This window comes from Hydra viridissima, unplaced genomic scaffold (assembly GCF_058129835.1).
Source record: "Hydra viridissima isolate aposymbiotic clone 2 unplaced genomic scaffold, HvirCarnegie_v1 scaffold_2, whole genome shotgun sequence".
In the NCBI taxonomy this organism is placed as follows: Eukaryota; Metazoa; Cnidaria; class Hydrozoa; order Anthoathecata; family Hydridae; genus Hydra; species Hydra viridissima.
In genome coordinates this window covers 1,924,034-1,941,643 of record NW_028324301.1, presented here as the reverse complement: position 1 = coordinate 1,941,643, position 17,610 = coordinate 1,924,034, and the positions used below count along the sequence as shown (strand labels likewise).

Genomic DNA, 17,610 nt, shown 5'->3' with positions numbered 1-17,610 from the left:
TGATTAATACAGTTCTAAGTGAAAACAGGTGGTTATCATGGCCAGATTGCTTAGAAAACAATTAGTCATTGATCTTACTGACCATAGGCGCATATATTGATACAGTCATTGATCTTACTGACCATAGGCGCATATATTGATGCTAAAAACCCCACATATTCAACATCGGAGGTTATGATTACAACTTTTATTTTTCCGAAAGGAATCTTCAGCCACAATGATTCATTTTTTATGAAATCAGTTCAGTTTTCATAAAAAATGAATCATAGTGGCATTTAACTACCGAAGACTTACCCATCAAATTCTTGACCACAATTTAACATTAGTATTATTTACCTAGATAGTAGGTATAGAAGCAAAACTTTTGATTATTTATTTTAGCAGTTACACGAAAGTGTCGTTTACATTTATTTCATTACAGGTTTGTTTCACTCTCGTCTTTTTAACCGTCAGATAAATAAAATTGAAATAAACACATTGAAAATAACTCTTCCCTAAAACTAATACATAGCAAAGAACTCGAAAGAAAAAAAAAAAGGTCGTACAAATTATAAAATATCATGAAATAGTGAAAGGGTAAACAGAAATAAATCATTCAAATATTCTAAGAAGTTCGTTTAGCAGTCATCTATTTACATTCCAAGCAATATCTGTTGCCATCTCGCATTATAAACTTTGCTCCAGCAAGTTGCTTATCACAACTTCTGCAAATGAAACACTTGCTGTGCCAATACTTTGCTTCGTAATCAATAAACTTTGTGTTGCCTTCTATTGGATCAAAACAAGAGGCGCATCGCTTGGCGAAATGTATCAGAAAGCAATCATCGCAATAAGGATTGTTCTCATTTTTATAAAATTGAATTCCTAAATAAAATAGAAACGTTTATATATATATATATATACACACACACACACACACACACACACACACACACACACACACATAAATAACCATCTGGTAATAAAAAGAGATTTAAAACAGTTTGCCAATCTTACCCCCCAACTCTTTCTTGCAGGAAGTACAAAAAAAACACTTCGTATGATATGCGTTTCCTTCAAACTTTACGCTTGATCCTCTGATCAACTCTTTGCATTTAAAACACGTCTAAAAATGAAATATCGTTAAATCAATACTAAATTTTAATATTGCGCATATTTTTATTTCAGACAGCTCAGACAACATTAGCTTCAGTAAATATTAGTTATAGATAATATTACAAAACTGTTAAGCAAACTTAATATTAACGTGAAAACCATTTTAAATAAGAAAAATGAATTAAATTAAAAATTTTGAGATGATTGAAGACTAAAGAAAAAAAATTTTCAAAAATTAAAAAAACCTTCGCAGTTGCCTCAAAACAATCATTACACAGACGTCGTCCGTCTGCTTTTCGAATAAACTTCTGCGAGCCAATTGGCTTTTGACATTCTGTGCATTGAAAACAACGTTCATGGAAATACTCTTCGCTCACCCCAACTTTTTTTTCTTCAGGAAGAAAAGGTTGCTCGCAAGATTTGCAAAAACGAGATTTTTCTGGATCTACACCGCGGCAAGCATGACAAATCGGCTTTTCGTTTACAAAAGAAAACGTCTGACTTTCCTAAAGCAAACTTACAAGTTGTTTAAAAACAGAAATAGAAACATCTTTGAATGAACGCTTATCTTTTATATACAAAAATGTGATTCTATAATCGAGCATTTATTTTCTTGAATGTTTTTAAATATTATTTTGGGCTTACCAAAGCTTTTTTACAAAGAGAACAGATTAAGCATTCTTTGTGATAGTGGCGGTCTTTAACAAAAAAATCTTTGCTATCTGGACTAATCGGCAATTGGCATTCAAAGCACGTGTTGGCCATGCTTTTAATATAACATCGCTGACAATACGGTCGCTTATTAATAATAACGTACTTCTTCCCTGTTATAGGCACATCACACTGCCAACAACAGAAATGTTCGACATGCCAAGATTTTTCCATGGCTTTTGTAAATTCACCAATGTAAATTAACTAAAAAACAAAAGAAAACATAACATCAAACGAATATTTTTTCAAAAGAATATCAAACAGTAACGAACTTTATCAGTTGTTTAAACATGATTAGCATACCAACAAAAAACTTAACTATTTACAAAACAAAAAGAAAACACAATCAAGAACAGTTCATGTATCAGCAATAAAGCCACAAGATATCAGATGTATAAGTGCAAAAAAAAAAGTCATTTAAATTGAAGAAATATAAAAAAGATTTGATTTTTTTCTTTAAATAATCATTATTTTATACTTAGTAGTTAAACAACTTTTTTTTTGTTGTTGTTTTTTTAATGATTTTTTAATTTCAACTGCAAACCTCTTTACAGAAAAACTAGTCAATTGCACTTAATACTTAAAAAAATTTAAATATGTATCTAAAATTATTTTTGATCAAGGATAATTAATAAATGAGAAAAAAAGAAATTTGTGCAAATAAACTATATTAGAAAATCTTGAAACTTTGAAATAATAACTACCTCTTCACATCCATGACATCTTGGTTTTAGTTGTTCAGCCCAGTGTCTTCCACAAAAAATTTTCTTTTCATGTACAAAGTAAATCAGATCTACTAATAATGAATCATCCACACAACATTTAAAACATTGTGGATGCCAACAAAACGATTCCCCTAAACGTTCTGCAAAGATGGCCATCTCTCCTGGGTTAATGTTACCTGAGCAATTGTGGCATTGGAGAATACTTGAAATAGATCCTCTTACACACCCTAAAATGTTATGCAAAGGAATGTTTATGCAGAAGCACTTACATACTTTTTTTATTCTTTTATTACTATAAGTTTTCATATTTAGCTTGACTAAAATAAAAAAGAATCTTCATTTTTCATATGATGCATCTTGAAGCATCTATCACATAACACACCTTTCACATGATGCATCTTATTAAGTAATTAGATATAATTCGTTTTTACTTTAGTCAGCAAAAAATCATTCTGAAAAAAATTACCAATGCCAAGAGCAGAGTTTAAGCGAAACTTTCCAAATTCATAAAAAGAGATCTTAGCATCTTCCTTCAAGAAATTTGCATACTTGCTGTTAAAATCTTGCTTGGGCAACTGGTAGAAAATTTGCCTTGCTCTATATCGTGCACCTTCACTATCGATTTTTGGAACTTCAGACTTAGGAATTTTTCTCATAAATAAGTCAATCTAAAGAAAGTGTGTGCTGTAACTTATAGATGTTTTTTCAATAAATTGTCTTATTTGAAATATTAGGAAAAAAAAAAAAAGTTAATGTCATTTGGTACTTTGAGCACTTTACTGTTGGGTCAATAATATGTTTTATCAAATATTAACAATGTTAACTTAAATGGGAAATAAATTTCCAGACCTTCAAGTTACAGAAAACCAATATTGTAAAGTTATGCATAGAACCCTAATGACACTTCTTTTACACCACTCTAAATCTTAAATCAATTTTTTTTTTTTACTTTAATGATATGGAAGACTCAATTATCCTTTTACTGCAGTCTTATAAATTGAAGAGAAAAATAAACCCAAAGCCAATAAAATATATTTAGCCAATTCAAACTGATCAATAATGCCAAAGTGACACCTGCAACAATTGACATTACCTTTGGAAATAATTTCTATCAGTTAATGTTAAAGAAATACATAAAACATGAACCAACTTACTTGAGAACTTTTTAAACCTCTTGGCACCCAGCTATATCCTTCTGTAAGAGCTATATCATACTCTGAATTTAATGGAGGATGACTTTCTTCAACCTCAATACGGTCAAATGGCAATCCTGGACTGTTTTGCGGAACATCATGCCTCCAAAGAGCACACTTACAATTACCACAACCACGCCTGTGGTATGTTAAAAAAGAAATCTTTATTAGTTATTTAATTTTATCACAAACATTTTAATGTGTGAAAATTTTTATCAGATATAATATAAATATTTCTCTAAAAACATTTCAAAATGAAACAGATTGGAATGAAAAAACATGCTAAAGAATTTACCTCCATGAATGTTGACAAAATCCAGGACATTTTTCCTTACAAATCAAACAAGAAACTCCTTCCACAGCATTAAACTCTGATTTTTCATACTAAACAAAATTTCAAATATAAATTAATGCAAATATAATTATCAAATGATCTGTTAACTTATCATGCAAAGATGATTTGTTTGTATAGGATTTGGAAAGTTGAAGATACCATGCAATAAAAATAATGTTGAGGCATGTCTAAGACACTGTCAGTGATCTACTTAACATTATAACAAACAAAAAAAATATGTATCTATCTTATAAATAATCAATCTTAGCTGTGTATGTTTCAGTGTTTTTTATATAACATATAGCAGCAACTGAAAATTGAATTTCCAATTACTGACAAAAAAAACAAACAAACAAACAAACAAAAAAACACTATATCACAAATATCAGTAACTTCAGAAAATCATTTTAAACTATGATTACTTTTACAGTTAGTTAACTTATACTAGTATAAGGTATAGATAATATATATTAATTGTATTTGATCATTTTATCTTATGCATTTTTATACACTAGAACAGCACAGAGGCTACTTACCTTCTCTACTACTTGTTTTTGACGAATTCTATGAAACTCTAATTGTATAAAGTCCTCCATACTGGCTTCTTACTTATTTACTTACAAAGTATACCCATCAATGCACTTTGTTTTGTTTTTTTATTTTACTTTTTTTTATTTTGACAAGTTAATGCTCAACAATTATAAGATTAATTATAATAATAAGAACACATTTAAAAAACTATCCAAGATTTGAACTTCACAAATAAGTTTTAGTTAAGTCTAAAGTCTCTTTATAAAAAACAACAAAAGAACAGTTTGCATTCTTTGGTAACTAACAACAACCTTAAAGTATTTAAATAAAAGTAATATTCTACTGAATTACAACAAAAATTTATATAATCCTACCTGATCCTGTAATTATTTGAAAACGGTACTTAAGCAGAGCCTGATTGTAGGTTACGTTCGCTTTTGAACTCTGTTGAAAAAAAAAAAAAATTCAATGGCTTTTTTATCATGCAACAAACAATAAATGGAATATTATTTCTGTTTTATTTCGTCACATCTATAAAATATCATTAACATAATACAATTGAAAATTTTATATTAAAAAAATATGTTAAATGTAGCTGGTATATTTTAACCAACTAAGGGTGGAATGCAAGAATTTTGAGCTTCAGACTTGAAATCAAACTTCAAATCTAAAGTGTGACTTGAGCTAATTTATAAGGCGAACTTCAAGGTACGTTATTCTTGAAAACCGGCAAAATTTTACCGTTTCTTAAGTCTGTCCTCAACAAACGCCAGTTGAAGAAAACTAAACTCGAACAAATATAAAAATCAGTTTTTACGAAGCAAAAGTAGTTGCTTAGTATATAGACACAATTAATTTATGATGTTAAACTATAAAATTATATTTGTCATTAATTTCATTTCAGAAAACTAATTAATATCATTGTTAAAACAATAGTTTTCAAGTAAAAACATCATTAAAATATCCTGTATGTCGTATGTTATAATCCAAAATGTCATATTTTATGATGCCATTATAAAATGTTTATGAAGCCATTATAAAATGTTTATGAACATTTTGAAATGTCGAACATTTTAGCATTACAATATCCTAACAACTATTTAAGATCTTATACTTAAGTTAAGTATAAGATCTTAATTAGTGTTAAGTCCTAACAGACACACTTGTTGTCTAATTTCATATAATATTCCACTTCAACAAGGCTGTATGCTATCTCATAACCAATATTATCCTTATATTTTTATACGACATAGTATTAAAAAAAAATTCTATTTAGTGATAAACAGTTCGAGTTATGCAAAGAAGTGATACAAGTAAAAGTAGCAAAAGACAAGTCATGAGAAGAAATAGTTATAATAAATTGTTACATAAAAAAACACATCTTCCAATAACAAATACTGTTGAAGAAAATGCAGAATTTTATTGAAACAGAAAGATATTTTTTCTTTAAACTGCCAAGTCATTGTAGGCTCTTCAAAAGAAATTTTATCTGCTTATGTTCAATGGCCTAGAAGTGTTCAAGATTCACAAGTTTTTGCTAACTCAACTATTAAATAAGTTTCAAAAGCTCATCGACAGGGTTCATATTTTAGGTGAGTCTGGTTATCCTTGCAAACAATATCTAATGACACTTTATTCTAACCCAGGAAATGAAAGGGAAATCTGATACCATATCAGTTTAAGAAGTGCATGTCATTTGAATGTTGTTTTACTATTTTGAAAAAGTTTTCTTTGCTTTTTTATTTTATTTACGAACAAAACTGAAAATTTCCATAGCCTTAATAGTATCCTGTTTTGTGCTTCATAAAATTGCTCTTCTATAAAAAGATCATTGAGAATACAAACATGAATTGGCAATCAGGAAGATAGTGCTGAAGTATTTGCAAGAGATGTTTTTGGAGAAACAAAGAGAAATCAAATTGTGAACTAATTTTTTTTATAAACTTTTTATTTGTGTATGATTATAAATGATAACAATAAATAAAAGATCTGTTAACTCTGATGTCTCGGCTGTTGAATAAATCTGTTATTTCTTCGCACAAAGACTTCTTTTTTTTTTTTTAGGGATCACCATCTGTCTTCTTTTTTTCAATCTCTTTATAGTCTTTAATTATATTAATTAGAAGTGATTTTTCATGTTGACTGATATTCACATCATTTGGAGTTCCTTTTATAAATATTTAAAAAACTAGCAAAAGATTTTTAGGTGGAAATACATTTAGAAATGTATCTTCTTTTATATGATAAGCACTTCCAATCATAAATATTTACAACGAAATTTAGATTTTATTAAAAGGAAATCGAATAGGCAGTAGTTAAAATATTTATTTAAAATCTTTTCCTTTCTACAGTTTAAAATTGTAAAAGTGTAATATAATAAATTAGGCTACCACTCCAGTGAGATTATAACAATGTAAATTTTAATTTCGCTGCAAAGAAAATGAATCTCATTATACCATAGTAGTTTTTTTACTCCACATTTACTCTATACTTGCTTTTTCCTGTGTTTTCCAAGATATTTCTATGCATTTCATTTCAAATGGAATCTGTTAAATATGGAGAAATCAAGAGAAATTGCCTTGATCACCAAAGTGGTATTTATAGCCTACCTTTGGTTACCTATGGCTTGGGTTTGGAGCTAAAAGTACCAAGATGAAATTATTTTTGTAATGACTAACACATAACAAGACTGCTTCGTTTTTTTTACTATGTTATTAATTTTTTATTTCATTGTATATTATACAAATTTCAAATGAATTCTTCAGCAAATGGTTTTTCCCGTAAAAAAAAAAGCTTTGCTGCAATTGGTTGCTAAGTACTTTTAATTAACGCCTTGAATTTAACGCCTTTTACATTTTTCAAGTTTGACTAACTCAAGCACGTACTTGAAAGTTTCGTTTACGTACTCGCTCAAGCTGATTCTTAATGACATTCAGTTTAAATATACTCAATAAAAACCAAATTGAGACTTGGTAAAGATTTAATTTAAAAGATTTTTATTTGAGGTGTAAAATATATTTTATAAATTTTAAAGTGTGTTTAGTGATCGGTGAGTAAAAATAAGTATTATTGAAGCGGGAGATTTGTAGCGAATACTGGTAATTCGTTACCAGATCGTCCAACATGGCCATCTCTCCTTAGGTGGTTAAAAATCTGAAATTGGCCACCTACTTCAAAATTGATTAGACAAAATCTTTTATTTTTCGGTGCAGATTACACGCTTATAAAAGGTTACCAAATATACCCTGACTTAAACAGCATGAACTTGAGCCAATGTATGAATTATTAGCTGAATTATTTTGTTATAACTTATTCTCAAATTTTTTTCTACAATAAAATTCTCGGTGGGATTTAAATCTAGCACATGAGGCGGTTTCCATTTAGTACTTTTTTTTTCTTCTTTCTTTTTCGCTAAAAAATTCTAAAACTTCAATAATGCTTAGGGATTTTGTCTTCCTTAAATACAAATCTTTGTCCTATTAAACGTTTACCCTGGCGGTAGTACCTTTAACTCTAAAAAGGCGCGTTATATCTCTTTCTTAAAAGTTCCCACAACTTCGATCAAATCTCTATCGTGGTTAACACCACTAAAATATGACTGATTCATGTTGGGGCAAAAGGGCCCTCAAATGTGCATTTGTCCTTATCAAAAAAAATGTAATTTTGACCAAAGTATTTCAAGCATTTTAAAACTTACTTTGTTTTGTGGGCGTAACAGTGACTTTTCCATAGCAATTCATCCATTTAATCCATATTCTTGTAATATACTTAAGGGATTATTTCGATTTGCGTTAGCTTTACTGTAGTGTTTTCGTGAGAAAAAAAAACAACAACTACACTACGTTTGGCTTTAAACATGATTTTTTCCCTGATATCTTACAATTTCGAATGATCGAATATATCTTAAACTTTAACCTAATAACTATCTGAACATGTTTAGTATTTAAAATTTGCAAGTTAATAAATGAAACTTTCTTAAATTTAAAAGGTGCACAAATCATTTTGAACAGAATAGTGAATCCCTATTGTTTTTGTTCTTTTCATTCATACAAATATTTCTGACCTGACGGACCTTGATTATGCACTTACTAATAATAACGCGTGATTAGAAATCATTAGATATGTTTTTAAATAAAAAAAGTTTAATTAATATTTAGTTTGTTAAGTATGGATCAGAGCTTAGAATTATCATCGGACATCGCTAACGAGGGATAGGAAGATTTCAACCAATAGAGCAAAAAAACGCATTATCTTCTAACTAGAACGTTTAAACTCGTTTAAAATTTTCCCAAACACAGAAATTTGCCTAAATCATACAGCCATTGCCGCATGATCTAGGCTTCGTAAAATTTCTTCTAAATTGTTGTTGTAGAAAAATACTTACTGGGATGAGGGCTCACAAATTTCCTAGGCCACATTCAAAAACCGAAAAAAAATTAAGTCAAAGAAAACTTTTTAAGAGGGGTTGCAATCGGAAACCCTCCTCTACTCACCCTCCCCTACCCAACAAAGACATAGCAGACTTCAATGCTACCATATTAAGAAGACAAAATGCCTATTAGAACAATATTTTAACAAAGTGACGATTCAAAACACGCTTCCAAAGTAGCTAAAGAATGGATGATAATTTGGTAAAGCCTGTCTAATCTCTTGATTGAAAATACTTGTACCAAGCATTGTAATTGAGACTGTTCGAAATTTAATAAACTCAATGCCGAAACAAAAACAAAAGTTAATGTACAAAGTTAAGTGACAAAGAATGTATTTAGTTAACTGTTTTCAGTAAAATTATTGAAATTTTTATGTTAATCTTTCGTTCTTATTTTTATATTCATTTGTTTTCATCCTACGCTGTGAATTATAAAAAGTACACAAAAAAATGTTCGTGATAGTTTTGAAATAAAAATGGGGTTAAAAAACAATATCAAATAAAAAATTAATGAACATCATACAAAAAATTTATTGGCTCCATTATGGGAGCTCATCCCCTTCAAAGTGGTAAAAAAATGTAAATTATTTTATTATTTTATTACTTATTTTTAAGGTTATTTTAAGGTTTTTAAGGTAAAAAAGTGTGGAATCTGGTTATGATTGAAAATTTTCAAAAAAATGAAAATAAATGTGTGTATTTGTTACTTAGTCAAAAGTACTATCCTAAGCAACAACTTTGTTTTCTGTTTTTCCCATTAAAACAAAATTTTTTCTTAAAAGTTAGAGACTCAGAGATTATGACTACATCTGAATCTGTAAAGTATCTTTTAAGAAAACTTCCATTTTTGGTTTTCTGTTTTTAGTTGCTACATAAATATAAACAAAATTCATTCATGGCGTTTGGTGGAAGTTTATTCATAAAGTCAAGTGAAAGTTTAAAATATGACTTATAGCTAAATAAAATGAAAGCCAAATATTTTTGCTAATAGGATCATTCTTTTTTTATATTAAAAAAAAATTTCTTTAGGTATCTATAATATAGTACCTTGGAGCTTAAGCTGCAATTCATTTGTATGAGAGACTAAATATAGTTACAGGGTTTCATACAAATTTCAGATGTGATGAGCTTAATTAAAAAAGCATTTAAAAAAACAAACAGATTACACTTAAAGAAGTAAAAAAAATGTTCTTCGTCGCCGTAAAATTAGTAGACAAAAAAAGAAAAAAGACGATTAAAAAAAAAAAAAAAAAGAGAAATGAAGGAGAAACCTAAAAAGCAGGATTTTGAAAATAACTTTAAAAATGCTGCTTTTTGTAACATGTTGTCTTATTTGGAATTATTCTATTCTTTTTCTTTTAGTTATAAAACATATTTTTAACAAAAAGGTTTTTTTCTTGTAATTTAGTATATGACTGTTAATTTGTATAAGTTCATAAATGATATAAACACTGTACAGTTTTCTATCACTAAAGAACATTTTAAATGGATTTTGTTAAGTTTAGAATTTGAATGTTTAAAGAAAAATTGTTCGGCTAAATACTTGTTTTAGAAAATGGTTTACATTTTGCTTATTTTCTCAATTTGCATTTTTTCCAAGTTTAATAGAATTGGGAAAAGTGATAATTCTAGATCTAGTAAAGCTTTTGAGCTAAAAATCTTAACGCAACATTCAAAAGAGGTTCATGTAAAAGAGGTTCATGCAATAAAATAAAAGTTTAGGGTGGAATGCAAGAACCGAACTTGAGTCAAGTTCGACTTGAAATCTCAAGTTCGACTTTGTCAAGTCAGACTTGAAAAATTGACTTGAGCGAATGCGTAAACGAGACTTGAAAATTTCAAGTTCGTGCTTGAGAAAGTCGAACTTGAAAAATAGCCGAGGCGTTGAATTCTGGGCGCTTATCGGAATATGCACTTCGCAACCAATAGGGGCAATGGATTTTTTTTACGGGAAAAACCTTTTACTGAAACAAATTCGTTTAATGATATTTGTATAATATACGATCAATATATAAATTATATGACAATATAAATTACAATTTAACTACAGGTATTAGTTTAGTTAATCATGACACTTTTACAACTTTAAAGCAGTGAAAAGGAAAACATAACAAATAAATGTGTTATTATAGCCTGTTTTTTTGTTTACTGCCTATTCTGTTTCCTTTTATCAAAATGAAAATTTTGTCGTAAATATTTATGATCGGAATTGCTCATCATATAAAAGAACAAAAATTTCAAAATGCATATCCACTATAGACTTTTTGCTTACTTTGTAAATATTTGTAAAATGAATTCTAAAAGACGAATTTTCAGTCAGCAAGAAAAATCACTTTTGATCAATATAATCAAAGACTACAAAGACATCGAAGAAAAGAAAACGGATAATGTCTCCCTTAAAAAAAAAAAATCTTTGTGGGAAGAAATAACGCAATTATTCAACAGCCAAGGCATCGGAGTTAAAAGAGATCAAAAAGAACTAAAGAAATGCTGGATGAACTCAAAGCAAAAAGCAAAACAATTTGTTGATTTGTAAGTACCAAATAAAGAAAAAAAAACAAAGATTATTTTTATAGGCAAGCACCCAGTAAACATAAGACATGTTTTAGACATCTAAAAGAAGTCTTGTGTACATTTAGCAAACGTTATTTATATCGAAAAATATGAATTGTGGGACAATGATTTTCTTGTCCAAACTGTATGGTTACCAGTAAAGTTTATACAGTGCTGGACTTCTCTCTGTCAGACTTTTACAACATGTTTTCTTGTCGATATTACTTTAAAGTTAATAATATGGGGTTTTTCTAACCAATTCTTTGGATTTTAGTGAAAGAAAAGAGCTAAACAAAACTGGCGGAGGTCCTAGTCAAACTCCTGTTCCGTCACAGGAAATTGAAAGCGTTCTGCAGATATTACCACCAAAATCATTGAATCCTATTTTGACACCATTTGGGGATGATGCTATACTGCAATGTAATTTTATTTTATTTTTTAATTTTATTTCTTTTTAATACTATATATTTATTTATTTTTTTAATTTCATATTTTATTTTTCAATTTTATCTTTTTTCTTAAATTTTAATGAAAATTAAGGTTTTTTACAAATACTGACAAAACTAATTATTTTAAACAAACTTGGTTTTCTCAATGCTAAAACTATATATATATATATATATATATATATATATATATATATATATATATACACACACACACACACACACATATATAGACATATACATATATATATATATATATATACACACATTTTTCATCATTTAAATATATTATTTATTTATATAGGTATTCCGAACGAGTCAATGGAGATCACATATGGAGACAGGACTTCTGATACTATTGGGCCAATCATAGAAACAGAAAAGAAAACTTTTACTGAGCCTTTGATTGCATCTGGTTCATTAACACATGAAAAAGAACAATGCTCAACATTAAAAAAGATATCTCTCTCTAAAAAAATCGAAAAAAAGCAATATAATGAAATTCATGAACTTGATAAAGAACTAATGCAAAAACAAATAGAATAGCTAACATAAAAATAAACTTACTCCAGCAAAAGCAACAATACAAACTAAAAGAACATGAAATTAAAATGGAAATTTACCAAAAAAAATTGTCACAGTTATAAGTATTAAAAAAAACACAACAGAATTATTCTAATTGAGGAAAATTATTTTCAAACGACATCAGATCTGGTGTTTTTTATTTTATGTTTTAAATTATTATTTTATTTCTTAGTGAAATTGTTTTTTGATATATAGTACTAATTTGAAATGTATTTTTTTTTTTTGAAATAATATGCAAATATAACTTTTATCTATAATCAGACACACAAAAAAGATCTTTTAAAAAAATTGGTCCACAATTTGATTTCTTTTTGCTTCTCCATAAATATCTCTTGTAAATGCTTCAGCGCCATCTTCTTGATTGCTATTTTGTATTTCATTGTCTTCCCAATGATCATTTTCTAGAAGGGCAATGTTGTGAAGCACAAAACAGGATACAATTATGGCTATGGAATTTTGTAATTTAGTTCGTAAGGGAATGCTAAGACAAGGAAATCGTTTTTTTAATATACCAAAACAACATTCAACTGCCATACGTGTACTTCTCAAACTGTAATTGTATTGGATTTCATTTTCATTTTTTGGGTTTGAAAAAGGTGTCATTAAATATTGTTTACAAGGATAGCCAGAATCACCTATAACATGAACATGTTGGCGAGCTTCTAAAACTTCTTTAATAGCTGAGTTGGAAAAAACTCGTGAATCATGAACACTTCCAGGCCATTGAACACAAGCAGATAAAATTTCTTTTGAAGGACCTGCAATGACCTGGCAATTCAAAGAAAAAAACCCCTTTCTGTTTCGATATATTTCTGGGTTTTCTCCACCAGGGTTTATTATAGGAACATGTGTTCCATCAATTGCTCCTATACATCCTGGGAATCTTTGAATTTGGTAAAATCTAAACAATGGTTAACAAATATAAATATTTTTGTTATCAAAGAAAATTTTAGAGTTTGTATGAAATAGCAAAATGCAAATATCCATGAAAACTTATAATCACCTTTGTTGAATTATCAAAGAATCAGCTTCTGTTGGAAACTTTATATACTGATATCTTTTGTTGGCAATTTGAATTGAAATGTTTTTAACTACTCGACAAACAGTTGACTGATTAACTTTCAGCTCCTCCAAATCTCCTATTACTCTCTAAAAGAGTGTACTTAATTAGATCAAATCATACAAATTTAAATGTGAAGTACTTTATTTATTGTTACTTGAGTATATGATTACTTTATTTGTTGTTATAAAATGGTGTTATTTAAAAACATAATACAAAATCTACAATAAGAATACAATAAGAATACAATACAATAAAAAGGTACCATTGTCTAATACCATTTCTTGAATATCTACTCACTTGGAATGAACCAGTAGCATAAAACCGAAATGCAATAGCCAGTTGTTGTACAGATGAAAGAGGGCACCCTCCATTGCTAACATTGTTGTTAATAATGTCATTAGCTAATATTAAAAAGGTTTCTTTGGAAAATCTGTAGCGCCTTTTAAATTCTATATCATTATAAACTTCTAAAGGATTGGCTCTGTCAATAATAAACCTTGGAATGAGATTTGGCATATTTCTTCTTCTTCTTCTTTTTCTTCTTCTAAAATTCAGCTCATACCGATTCATTTTTGAACGTTTTAAAACAATTTTTTTTTAATACTTCATATTATAACTACTTCTTCTCGTGAATTCTCTTTTACTCCTTTTACATGTATCACTTCTTTGTATAACTGCAACTGTTTATTACTAAATGGAATTTACTTTTATACTGTATCACAAAAACGTGGCTTAATCAACAGCTTTTATAATGGTAGGAAGTTCGACATTTCAAAAAGCTAATAAACATTTCTAATGGCATCAAAATATGACATGTTGGATCATTACATACGAGTTACAGGATGTTTTAAAAGACACACGTTTTCACAATGTTGGGGCGCTACTCCACTTTCTCCCCCCCCCCCCTAATTTTATGATTGATTCTGATAGAGAATTTTATGCTGATTAAGAATCGTATAAAAACATGGGTCTCAAAATCAACGGAAAGTGCTCTAATCTGATGTCGAAAGTACAAAAATATACCACAAATCGCTAATATTCGCCATCTTGAAAAGTGATTTTTTTTTGTTTAAAAGTTATCCTTTCAAAGTATCAACAGCCTGGTTTTTATTTTTTATATAAAAGATTTCGAATAAAAGAACAAAGAACCGGTGCGTTAAGTTTCATAATCAGGTGTATTGACCGCATTTTTTTTCTCTTACCAGGTAATGAAATTCAATGGCATTTACTCTTATCGCGTCAATTTGCTTCAACTGGATTCTTAGTTTGTTAGCTTGAGTGTCTTTTAAAACTTTTGTCAAATAAGTTGAAAAATTCTTTCATTGATTATATTCTACAGTTCACTTTAAAACAAGATAAAAATTTTTTAATTATAAAAATAATTCTTTAAAACTATTGACTTTCTTTTAAAACTTCAAGTTAACCCCCCGTGAATTCATTTTCATTATGTTTGTCATATAAAAAGGAGTGCTTCAGAATAGTTTTTCTGCTTCTTCATTTATCTACATATCATGGCTCTTCGAAGACCAACAATAGACGTTTTTGACTCACTTTCTTTGACAGAAATAGGAGCAAAATTCAAATACGATATCGAAGCTACAATTCACTGGTGCAGAACTTATGGTTTACTCGCTGAAAGCATGAATTGTAGTGTATGTAACGTGCCCTGCACACAGCAAACAAAGAATGGGTCAGTTGATCAAGTTATTTGGAGATGTCCAGTCAAGCGCTGCAAAAGAACCTTTAACATTAGAAAAGGCAGCTTCTTTGAGAAATCTCACCTACAATTGTGGCAAATATTGGGCTTAACTTACGCTTGGAGTAGAAGTGCAGGTAAGAGCCGGGGATTATCAATAAGTGATTTAAGGCAAGAGTTAAATATCGGAAACGACAGCACCATTGTTGATTGGAATCAATTTTGCAGAGACATTTGCGTTTCATATTTCCTCAATAACCCTGATCCAATAGGCGGTCCAGGGTGCATTGTTGAAATAGATGAATCTGTTTTTTGTCGAAGAAAATATTAAGTTGGTAGAATAATCCCGCAGCAGTGGATATTTGGTGGGTATGAACCTGCAACGAAGAAAGGCTTTTTGATTCCTGTCCAGAACCGCGATGCTGCAACATTAATTCCTATCATACATCAATGGATACTTCCTGGCTCTATTGTCTGGAGTGACATGTGGAGAGCATATAATGATTTGCAAGCTCCAGCATATTTACATGGTACCGTTAACCACACCCTCAACTTTGTAGATCCACAGACAGGTGTAACAACAAATCACGTGGAAGCTATGTGGTGTCGAGCAAAAGCAAAATTCAAATCAATGATGGGGCCAACTAATCGCGAAATGGTAGCTGATTATTTATCCGAGTTTATGTGGATGCAGAGATTTTCCGAACACCGGTTTTTTCACTTTTGGGATCAAGTTTTAACAGCATATCCTGTTTGACATCCTGTGTGCATCAAACGTAACATACATTATAATTCATGCCTAAGGTTGTGTAAATCAAAAAACGGCTATTTTCATAGCCACACAAAATTATTAAGAACATTTTTTGCAAAGAACATTAAGAAAGCCCTTTTTTATTACTCTATGAAAGTTTGTCTTTCCAATTAATTTTTTTCTTTAATAACAAAAAAAAAAAAATAACCGAAAAAATAATCGTAAATTCTGTTACAAAACTAAATTTCATAAGAAGTTTTTCGTTGAGCCGTGGAATCGCTATCTATATTAAACCAGAAAAAATTCCTTATAGTAAAAACCAGGCTGGCAATGTTTTGCGGTTAAAAACAATATCAACCGTAAAGTTAGTGAATTCAAGATGGCGAATATTAGCGATTTGTGGTATATTTTTGTACTTTCGACATCAGATTAGAGCACTTTCCGTTGATTTTGAGACCCATGTTTTTATACGATTCTTAATCAGCATAAAATTCTCTATCAGAATCAATCATAAAATTAGGGGGGGGGAGAAAGTGGAGTAGCGCCCAATGTTGGTATTCAGTTTTCTGTAATGAATTCATTGACAAATATACTATCACAATGTAACATTCTAAATTAATTACGTCAATATGCCCAAGTAACTACTTTTGCTTGTTAAAGACTCATTTTCATATTTGCAAAGGTTGTAATAAGTTATATAGTAATAGTAAAGTTTTGTTACGCATCAGCAAAATGATAATGGCGGTCTGTTTTTTTTTTCAAGTTTGGTTTCAAGATTGGTCTGGAGCAGACTTGAAAAAATGACTTGAAAATTCAAAAATTCTCGTTTTTCAAGTCTGACTTCAGTTCAAGTTCGCTTCTTGCATTCCGTTCAAGTCAGACTTGAGATTTGAAGTCTGACTTGAAATTTCAAGTCGGGTTCTTGCATTCGGAAGGAATTTTTGCTCTCTCAAGTCTGGTTTGAAGTCAGACTTGAAAACGGTCTATTTTTAGCGGTTTTCAAGTCTGACTTGAGTTGAAGTTCGCTTTGTGCATTCGCTCAAGTCGCGCTTAAGGTTTGAAGTTCGACTTCAAATTTGAAGTTCGGTTCTTGCATTCCACCCTTAATCTATGTTATTTGAAGCATCCATGACTGACAGTTCTAAAGTTCAAAATTAGTCATAAAAATATAAGAAAAAAACTGTCGCTTTTTTAAAAACGTAAACAGACATCCATACCAGAAAATATTTAAATTTTTTTATGGTTTATTGAATGCATATATTGTTACTGAATAATGCTAGAAAGTTTCATAGAAAAATAATTTACCAATCTGATGAAATTAGCTTTCCAAATATCAAGAATTTCTTTACCGTTCTTATTTACTTAATTATTTTTTTCGCCACTGTAGCTAATAACCACAAATGATTATTTATTAAAAACCAAATCTATTTGGATGGTATTTTATTTTGCTTTTCAAAAAGCGACTCACCAATGAAGAATGAAAATCGTATAAAAGCAA

General features: G+C 29.4%; 2 protein-coding genes across 5 annotated transcripts; one reads left to right on the top strand and one right to left on the bottom strand.

The window, feature by feature from the left end:
* Window positions 1-469: 469 nt before the first annotated feature.
* On the bottom strand, window positions 470-17,471 carry LOC145184360 (four and a half LIM domains protein 2-like). 4 transcript variants are annotated; one of them, XM_090077400.1, is made up of 10 exons: window positions 17,418-17,471; window positions 4,964-5,033; window positions 4,020-4,108; window positions 3,686-3,863; window positions 2,998-3,199; window positions 2,511-2,758; window positions 1,741-2,010; window positions 1,341-1,601; window positions 997-1,105; window positions 470-864 (listed from the first exon to the last, which is right to left on the bottom strand). In XM_090077400.1, exons 5-10 carry the CDS (start codon window positions 3,185-3,187, stop codon window positions 629-631), a joined length of 1,314 nt encoding a protein of 437 aa, XP_089933526.1. In that variant the 5' UTR covers window positions 3,188-3,199; window positions 3,686-3,863; window positions 4,020-4,108; window positions 4,964-5,033; window positions 17,418-17,471; the 3' UTR covers window positions 470-628. The 4 variants fall into 4 exon arrangements, with proteins under 4 accessions (XP_089933526.1, XP_089933525.1, XP_089933524.1 ...); XM_090077399.1 differs by lacking the exon at window positions 17,418-17,471 and adding an exon at window positions 7,199-7,347; XM_090077398.1 differs by lacking the exon at window positions 17,418-17,471 and adding an exon at window positions 5,331-5,835.
* Window positions 11,148-12,663, top strand: LOC149891523 (uncharacterized). The gene is made up of 3 exons (XM_090077401.1): window positions 11,148-11,550; window positions 11,846-11,991; window positions 12,322-12,663. Exons 1-3 carry the CDS (start codon window positions 11,261-11,263, stop codon window positions 12,561-12,563), a joined length of 678 nt encoding a protein of 225 aa, XP_089933527.1. The 5' UTR covers window positions 11,148-11,260; the 3' UTR covers window positions 12,564-12,663.
* Window positions 17,472-17,610: the final 139 nt, after the last annotated feature.